Genomic DNA, 10,156 nt, shown 5'->3' on the forward strand with positions numbered 1-10,156 from the left:
TTTAAACTGGCTCGAATATGAAAAAATACTAAATCAAAAGCAGGTTGTACATATTATAAATCAATGTTTAGCAAAAGTAGCAAGCTTAATGCAAATATGCCTTCTCTACCAGATACCGTCCAGAAAAGCAAAGAAGAGTATGTAGGGCTGTGCAAATACAATCAAAATAATAAAAAAAAAATTGGAAAAAACATTTCTTCAACACAAAATAATTAAAAAATATATCGAATAGAACTGAGAACTACTTAATATAATAACTTTGATTGTATTTTCTTTAATAGAGATGCGTTCGATAATTTTTAATGAATAAAAGTTAAGACATTCTATAAAACTTTATTAAAATCACATATTCGTAACATTTAAAAAAAAAGATATGCCAAGTAATTGAATAAATTTATACAATTTTAACAATATAAGTATAAACAAGAACAAGTATGTATTTATATAAAAAAAATAAGTAACTTTAGTAGGAAATGACTTCGGCAAAACAAAATCCGATCGAGTCGATAGTAAATCTCCATCGGTATTGAAGATTAGTTTATGAAAACCAAGAAACATTTGGTATTTAGTCCGACGATGAGAACTCATACTAAGAATACAGGGATCCAGATTTAACCGGGACTTTAAATAATTGACGTTTTAACAGGCATGGTTAGTTTCAGTTATATAAGAATAAAATGCCAAAGATAATTTTTAAAATAGTTTAAAGTGTTGCCATATAAATATTTGGTGATAGTATTGACAATACGTGATGATATTTTAAAAAATCGCAAGAGCTCTAAATAAATTTAGGAGTTCATTGTTAATAACAATTGGGAAATAACTCATAATTCAAGTGTCATATATAATAAAACGGGCAAATTTAATAATTTAAAATGGCAACATTAGTACAGCATTCGAAGGACACATACATATTTAATACAAAAAATATTCTAAGCTATATGATTATTTAAGGGCATTTTATATAAAAATAGAAAATTATCACTTCACCCGGAATATGTATTTTGTTATCAGGCAAGTAAAGCCCAGACAGTTTTTGTTACAACAGATATTTCATGTCCATTATATTCGAGTGTAACCTGCAAACGAAAGGATATTTACATTTATATCAGTATATATCTTTTGTATATAAAATTCATATCTATATAACAAGGCATAATTTATTTGTAATTTTTTTTATACAATATTTAATTTTAATAATTTTTTTTTCTATGGCTACACTACAGCTTTGTTATTGTACAAATCTACATCTTATATGATAAGTTGTGTATTTTTATTTCTGTGTAATGTTAATAATTTGTACATTCCAGTATTAATTGAAGTTATAATTTCAAATGCTTTTTTCATTCATAGATTGCTTAATTGATCACAGATACTGTCATATATTTTTTACTAGTGCCTATAATGAAGAATATTTTATAATCTATGTTAATTGTAACAATTTTAAATTTTTGGTTATTATTAGTGTATGATAACAGTTAATATGATTCACACTATTCAGATTAAAATTTAAAATTGTCAAACATAATTATATGAAGAGGATTTATAGTAAAGAGTGTATTAATCAACTAACTTATATGATGTGAGTGAACGAAAAATAGTTGTGCGGTTAGCGATTATCAGTAACAGTTAAAAATAACCAATGGACATACAGAAAAAGGGATCTGCATTGAAATTGAACTTAACTAAAATGCCTTAGAAATTAAAGTCTAATCCTATTTGATACATAACTTCCTCAGTTTCTCCGCTGTCATTACCATTGCTGAATGTAGTGGGCTCGGGCTCGGGTTCTGGTACTTCAGGTTTCGGGGCCAATGGAAGGCCTAAAATCAGCCTGATCTGATCTGATAGATGTGGGGACGAGACTATCTGATGGTAAATACCCTCCGCTGTGCTTAGTATGATATCCACATCGAGGCACATTGACAGGTCGTTGACATGCTGAAAATTATATAGGACATGATTTGTATGTTTCCAAATGATTACATTAGTGCCTTTGTTTATGTTAAAATAGTAGCTGTTTTACTAAATGCATACATGGTACATATTGGAAAATTAAATTATTGACTATCTGTTTATTCTCGGTAATCTCCAAAACGGCTGGACCGATTTTGACGGGATCTTCACTGGCAGATACCTGATGTTTAAAGATTAACTATGGTGTTTCAAATCTAGACATTATCAATTTATTAATATAAATAAGCCTAAAAAAATGATCCATCTAGGATGAAGCCAGACCATAGCAAATATAAATAAAGTCTATACCTTCAAGACCTCAGTAAATCCGTAATCCTTGCTAATAAGAACATCCTTTTCAGCGTCAAGAATGGCTACACATATCAGCAAATGGAAGTTGGCGCATGGCAACCCCGTCCACAGTACCTCCCATAACCTGAAAACATAAGTTTATTACAATTATAACACTTGTTCGATATACAAATAGTGGTGTATGTGTATCAAGCATTATAATTATTTATTTTCCTTACATATATCATAAATGAAGTATTTAATGGATTTATTATATAATTTTAATTTACTGTATAATTTTTTTTTTTTTCTAGATCAAGATCCCAGGCCTGCCAGACCTCACGTTTTTTCTGACGGATGTAACGTGGACGATTGAGTAGCGTTAGTCCGTACTGTGATCGTACGCCCACCAGCCAGCTTGGTCAAACGGACAATTTCCAGGTATCAGGTGATCAAAGTACATAAAAACATTACTTACTTCACGTAAATACTCATGGCTGATTTTCATATATGTTTTAAAATGTATCGTTGAAAATAAGTTGTCGATACTCCCAGACACTTTCCGTCGGCCATATTGCTTGACAGACGCTTTAAAGCTCTCAAAATAACTATACAGTTAACTTCACGTAAATTCTGATGCTTCATTTTTACCCGACAACTATTTTAAAACCTTTGACAAAAAGAGAGACCGATCCAAGGGGCCAGTCACCCCCTAAACCAAATATTAATATCTCTGTGAGTAGGAACGCAAGAGCATCATTTACGCGTATGAGACTGAGAGACCGACTGCGCTATTAGGGCCATGAAAATCACTTGAACAGGTATTTTATAATATATAGGACTTTTTTAACTAAAACAAAAATTTTCATTTGTAAAAAAATTGAAAAACTAAGTGGTATTTAAAAAAAAATATTATTTAGTTCTAACTAGTAAATGAAAAAAATATATTTATAAACGCCGGCTAACTTCAGTACTATTTATTATATGTCGACCTTTTTCTTATTTTTGTTGCCATGATTTACTTGTTAACAAAAGTTCTAAAAATTATAAAATATATAAATGAAACTAATATTATTCGGATTTACTACGCGGATTTTATTATTTAAAAACTACATAATCCCGACGTTTCGGTTACTTTGCAGCAACCGTGATCACGGGCAGACGAGGTGTGAATGTCTGTCAGTTGGTCCTTGTTATTTATCATCTACCGCCATCGATTTCTTAATTTTCTGGCGTACCGCTCTGGATGCCGGCAGAATGCGCTCACGGTGTCCGTCACACCACCGTAAATGAATACTCGCGAAAATCTTAGATCTCATTATATAAAATATATATTCAAGTTATTGTCATGGCCGTATTAACCATTGACCGAGCTGGCAGGTGGGCGGACGATCACAGTACGTACTAACGCTGCTCAATCGTCCACGTTATATCTGTCAGAAAATACGTGTCGTCTGGCAGCCCTGGGATCTTGGACTATTATGTCTCCCAGCTCACGGGAGCTGCACGGAATTTAAGAATAAATTATAACCTATGCCTTATCCTGGGTACCTGACCAAGGTACATCACTGTGAAGTCTCATTAAAATCTGTCAAGTAGGTTTTTTGTTAAAGAGTAACAAACAATACGTTATAATAGACTTGCTCTTTAATAACATCAGTATAATTCACCTCATGATATCTCTATGAGAGAATTCCCTCTTGAACCACACCAGGAGCCATCTGAAGCAGAAGTACATGTTCCCGGAATCTTTGCTGGCGAGGTGCTTGGCTAAATCCGGAGTTATGAAAGCCATTAGCTGCTGCAGATTCAACAACTGCTGTTTCATGCCGGCCTGGTCCATATCAAAGTTTGATGACTGAAATACAATATTGATAAACATTTAATGTATTTTTTTTTCATTATTAGATACTACAACCAAACTAATGATAAAAATCTGAGCTAGATTTTAAAATTAATTAATTTTAATCTGAGATTATTGCTATTTCAAAACAAAAAAAAATAGCTCACAAGGAAGATAAAGGATCACAAGGAGAAAACATCTACACATAGGACAATTTTGTAACAGATATGGCCTATTCACTCACAATTTTCTCCATAAAACCCACGAAGCACCAGAAGCTGTCCACCTCATTGCCCAAAAGCAACAGCAGAGGCGCTAAAATATCACTCATTCCTTGTACATAGCCCAGATCGAAGTTATACATGACATATGTCATCAGAATGTCTTGGAGTACTATCAGGTTAGGATTATTGTCACCAGCAAAGAAGGGGTGCGTCCTATCTGTCCTATTCACATCCTTTTCTACTAAACTCTTCCTATCCCTGTATTCGGAGAACCTTAATTCCTGACCCTCGGTCATTGACCTCCACTGCAGCTTCATTGAGAAGTATTCTTCCGTTCTCTTCTTGTGTAAACTCTTCAGCTCTGTCTTAGTCATTTTCCAGGGATAATAATCCAAGAGATATTTCCATACTGAGTGACGTATTGAATGCGCCACGCCCTGGAAATGTGAAAAATTTAATAACATGGAACAACAAAACCCTTTATAAAAAATCTTTGAATTTCCCTGGTAATATTATATTATTTTTCTAAATACCATTCAGTTATTATGTATATAATTTTCTTAAATTTTATTTATAGATACACCAAAAAAGAAATATTTAAAATTGCTGTCTATCTGTGGGTTTGTTGTGTAATCTTTTGAAACGGCTGAAGCAATGTTAATGGGACTTCCGCTGGCGGACAGTTGATGTGTTAATGAGTAACTTGGGCTGCTTATAGTAATGTAAGTATGTATGTATGAACGAACCCCTCTGAATATTAATTGTTTTACGCCCTCCACTTCCGTGATCCTTCCTTCTGGGTCCTGCAAACCGTCCCATTTCTCAGTTGATAAAGGTGTTCCCCTGGAATTTAACACCTATCCTATATTATATAATATTGGTGCTATGGATTTTTTGTGGTCAAATATATATGAGTGTAAAACATTTGAATGTTCACTAAATGTATGAGGTATTAGTTTAAAATCGCATATTCAGTATGGATTAACTCTACCTTGGACGTAAATGGCGCAATTCTTTCGTAGATATTTTTTACTCATACGGGATGTTGAAAATAAAGCGAGACAATTATGTTTTTTAATTCCAAAAAAATGTTTTTACCGAGGACTGCTAGAGCTCGCTGGACTTTACGTTAAAACCACAGTATGCGATAGGCTTTACGGGCTTATTTAGACTTATTTCGTTTGATTACATAAAAAACTTGATTACTTATCATCGGATACCGACATTACTTATGAGACAGCCTCTGTAATATGTACTAGTCAAAACCAAAAAGGGCCACCAGGACTATTTAATATTCTTATTAAGTTACTAAGCGTGATAATCTACTGGCCCTTATTTTGTTCTGACCAATATATATTCATAATTTCTTCTAACCTAGGTATTGAAGGCCGCGGCGGTAGCGTGGGCTTCACGTTAATGACCTCGTACTCTTCACTCCTGGTGATGCTGGTCGTGTCTTCTAAAGCGCTCATACTCTTCGTGAGGAGATCCGCCACCTCATCTGACATTTCACGCTTACCGTTAACTCCCTCACCGTAGTATACTGTGAATGGATTTCATATATCTACTGGATTATGCTTTACTATGAGATGAAACCTCTCAGCATTCCATGGATTCGACGTGCGGATGCCGGGTCTATCGTGTTGCAGGGAGAGGAGCTTTAACAGTGCCTCGGACTTGCGACCCAGGTGCAGGATTAAGGGGCCCCTATCTAACGCGCCTGAAACGCTCACCTCCAATGCCCAAGCTTTTCCGTCTACCTAACCAAATACACTATTCAAAATATTTGTGGAAATGGAAAGCCTTAGATAGTGAACTGTTACATATTCCCAATGTACCCCTTTCTGTTGACTCTATATCTTATTCCTGCATTATCAGCTCCTCTCCTTGCCCAGCCTCAGCTATCTATCCCAGATTTTAGTTTCAAACCATCATCCACCCAAAATGGTCGTGCACTTTCCATATAAAATCTTTTTTCAAAAAATCCTGATGCTCATGATCGAACGTATTACGCATCAGACTATTGATCAGGCTCAGATTCTTGTCTTAAATGCGAGGAAATATTACGATTGTTCAGCGATAATGAGAAATAGAGGAAAAGGTGTGAAGACGCAGAGAGAGAATTAATATGCATATATATATATTATAACAAAATATAGGGAGGAAAACATAAGCACAGGTTCCTATGAAACGGAAATCAAATTTTACGAGTTCTAAATTAGTGAAATTACAAGTTACATCTCACTGATACTGAGTTAGAAATATAAGCTTTCAGAATAAAAATTATTGAAGTCGTGTAATGAGAAGCTTCTTATGTGTTACTCTCAAAGAACAGAATTCAGAGAAGCCAAGCAAGCCAACAAAATTATAATCAGGGAAGAAGCCGGTTCATTATTGATAAATAACTTATCATTAATGTGATGAAATGCACAAGAACTTAAAAAATATTGCAGTGATGCTTCTTTTATCAATTACAGCTTCTGGGCAATAACTTTCACACATTTAAAGAAAACTAAGATTTTCGGATGTACGGTATCAGTAACAGACGCTTTGATATCGGCTACCCGTGATACGGTGGCTGTTAAGGTAGCGAAACGTCACTATGTATAGTTCAAAATAATAAAAAACCTGTAGTAACCCAAAAACATTAGTTTCATCCAAATTAATACTCGAAGCCTTAGATATCATTATAACTCTCAGTCATTATGTCAAATCTTACCAATATCGGTGAGTTTGGAGAAGGCTTCCATCGTAGTCTCGTAGGGCCTCTGCTTGAAGTTGGACACCAGGTTCCAGACCACATCCGTAGTGTTCTCCGTGAATATGTCCAGTTCCGCGAACGACTTGTTCAGCACCTGACACTCCGCGTTAGGCTCCACGACGACGTACGTGTTCCTGTCGTGCCTGGTTTTTGCGGTTTTGACGTGGTTCTTGAGATATGACAGGAATATCTCCGCATTCCCGTGTTGGAAGTAGCAAGTGTTTTGCCAGACGCCCTGTTTAGTAGAAAACTGCATCTGCTGATTGTTCCTTGATACTTTGAATGATTTCAGCTCGTCCAGAGGTATCCTGATGATGCGGGCGCGAGCTGCTTCGTAGTCGGATGTCATGTTGCCGCTTAGCGTCCTCTGTCGACGACCTTTCATAAAATACAGCTTAGGAAATCATCGCAGTATAAAAACAAAATTAGAAAGTATTTATTCTATAATACATATAAATTAGTTTTATTACAAAGTAACCATGTTGTAAAGAGATTTTACAATGATCAAAATGGTCTCAAATATTTTCTACTTTAATTTCATATAACGAATTTAAATTCTATATAATATGTGATGAGGAGGGTAGATATCAATAACAGCTGACATAAAAAAAAAATAAGTATATTTTTTTATGATACAATATAAATAAGACTGAAATTTGAATTTTAATATTTTATATAATATAAAAATTAAAATAACTGATATTATTATTGATCTTCATATAAAAAAAAATGATATTAATGAAGATTAATACCGCTATTAGCACTGAACACAGCCTTTTTTTAGAATATTAAGACATAAGCTTTTATTCATTTAAAATAGTCCAGTCAAGTATAAAAGTTTACATCAACAGTCTTGCTAATCTTATTTGATATTTAGCTTCGTGAAAACGAATCTGTGACATTTATTGATGCTGAGTAATGTTTATGAGAATTGGTCACCATTCACCGAGGTCTGTATAATGAAAGAAGATAACCAAAGTACTCTTTGTCTTGTGTAAGATTAATCTTCATAGTTTGAGAATATTTAGAAGCGCTTTCAGCTAATTAATTAATATAAAAAAATAATATTATAGAAATTTCTAGAAAATGTAAGACACATCGTAGGAAATTATTATACAATCAGGCCTCACTGAGCTTATCGTCAAAAAAAAAGCTACCAGGGACTTGATTCCTGATGATGATGAATATTTTTAAAGTATTCATACATTAAGAAGCTGCTTTAGATAAATCGTCCTATGACCAGTCATAACGGAAATGTAATTTAAATAAAAAATAAAAGTAAAGCTATTGCCCTTAAAATTCAAAAACACTTTTCAGGGTGAACCAATAGCTTTCAAACAAAAGAAATCTTTAATTTTACAATATCAACATAGCATCTTCTATAAAAGTGTTAAAACATATAAAAAATTACTAAATTATATTAAAGCTTAACCTTTATAGATAAAACTATCTATCCGTTTACCTTTATAGATAAAACTATCTATCCGTTTACCTTTATAGATAAAACTATCTATCTGTTTACCTTTATAGATAAATCACATTGTTCGATTGCTTCCAGTATAAAAGCAACTTGTTCAAATTATGCGACATTAGTATTGAAGAATATTTTGTACATAAAAAAATATTGAGGTATCATTTAATTTGTTTCAGTATAAAGGGAAAATTCATAAACAATTTTATCATAGGTTGACATTGGACAGTTTCACACACACACACACACATATACATATATATATTTATATATATAATGACACATTTAGAACATGTCAGTAATTAACAAGTGAAGGTTATCTTAGTAGTATTAAATACAATTTTTAATCAATCCAGAGTAATGTGAATAGATATTACTTAACCTTATATCGCCCATTAATTATTATGTTTAAGTGTTATTACATAATATATGATAAGCAAACCAATAAATACCTATCGTGTTAACCACAGCCCACTCTTGGTCCTGTGTGTCGGAATCGATGGTTATGAGGTCGTTGGGACGCCACTCGATACACTTAGAGCCGTCCATGTTCTGTACAATGCATAACATGCCGATGGAATTGAGGTCGCTGATCGGACGACCGAGTGATGCTTTGAGTAGGACTCCATCTTGTGTGAATAGATCCTGATAAATACAATGTATTGTAATATATTATACACTTTAAGAGGAACATTGTTTTCTTATCAACTATTAATTCTAAAATATATACTATAAGATGTTTGATAATATGAATATTGTTATTAAATGTTGTGTATTTTGGTTTTCCAGCCAAATAAAAATATATAGTATAATAGAGGTGGAATGTAATATTTGGAATTCTTCATGGAATCTAATATAATTCAGAGGGTAGAAAGAAATGAAAAGTATATAAAAATTGCAAATTACATAAAAAATGAGGGTTGACCAATATATTACGAACGAAATTTTATGTTTAAGCTTAGTATTTAACACATAAAATAAAAACCTACAGTGAATTGTTAATATTTCGATATTGATATCGCATTTTTCATTGAGAACTAAATGTATCAAACAAAGACAAAGTATAAACAAATGGCTAAAACTTGTTAATGATTGGATATTAGGCTACTAATACAATACTAAACACTATATCATAAAACACAAGCCGACGGAGCTACGCTTAGGCGTCAGCACTAAAAATATTAGTAAAAATTTTCAGTTCAAAGAACAACTATTGTCTTAAATGACTGGAATGTGACGCAATTGATAGTATACGTGAGATTGTAGCTGTTGGGTCGAATCAACTTTTATATGCAACAATCAAGGTCACTTGTAATGAAAGAAAAAAATTGCGAAACAAGGAAAACAAACAAATAACGTACTTTACACTGTTCTGGTAAATCTTCCACCGAACTGCACGACATTTTCGAGGACACGAGAATGCGATATAGCAAAAAACACTTTATTGAAAATGCACAAGGAGTCAAACCATTCTTATAAGATTTTTATTTATTGCAGACTTGCAAAAAATGTAAACAACGAAACACCATTTGTAGCACAACTTTCCAAGAAATGTTGAAAAAATAAAAGTGACAACTAGTGATGTCGAGAATAATAAACAGAATCAATCA

General features: G+C 33.2%; 1 protein-coding gene across 4 annotated transcripts; it reads right to left on the bottom strand.

Moving 5' to 3' along the window:
* Positions 1–317: 317 nt before the first annotated feature.
* LOC116768376 (TBC1 domain family member 15) lies at positions 318–10,138 on the bottom strand. Of its 4 annotated transcripts, none has more exons than XM_061527433.1 (10): positions 9,908–10,138; positions 8,999–9,191; positions 7,034–7,453; positions 5,689–5,815; positions 5,061–5,157; positions 4,335–4,751; positions 3,918–4,105; positions 2,266–2,392; positions 1,732–1,941; positions 318–1,079 (listed from the first exon to the last, which is right to left on the bottom strand). In XM_061527433.1, exons 1-10 carry the CDS (start codon positions 9,947–9,949, stop codon positions 1,011–1,013), a joined length of 1,890 nt encoding a protein of 629 aa, XP_061383417.1. In that variant the 5' UTR covers positions 9,950–10,138; the 3' UTR covers positions 318–1,010. The 4 variants fall into 4 exon arrangements, with proteins under 4 accessions (XP_061383417.1, XP_061383422.1, XP_061383414.1 ...); XM_061527438.1 differs by having other exon boundaries at positions 1,758–1,941; positions 5,689–5,857; positions 9,908–10,137; XM_061527430.1 differs by having other exon boundaries at positions 5,689–5,857; positions 9,908–10,137.
* Between the last annotated feature and the right edge of the window lie 18 nt (positions 10,139–10,156).

Source organism: Danaus plexippus, chromosome 4 (assembly GCF_018135715.1).
Source record: "Danaus plexippus chromosome 4, MEX_DaPlex, whole genome shotgun sequence".
In the NCBI taxonomy this organism is placed as follows: domain Eukaryota; kingdom Metazoa; phylum Arthropoda; class Insecta; order Lepidoptera; family Nymphalidae; genus Danaus; species Danaus plexippus.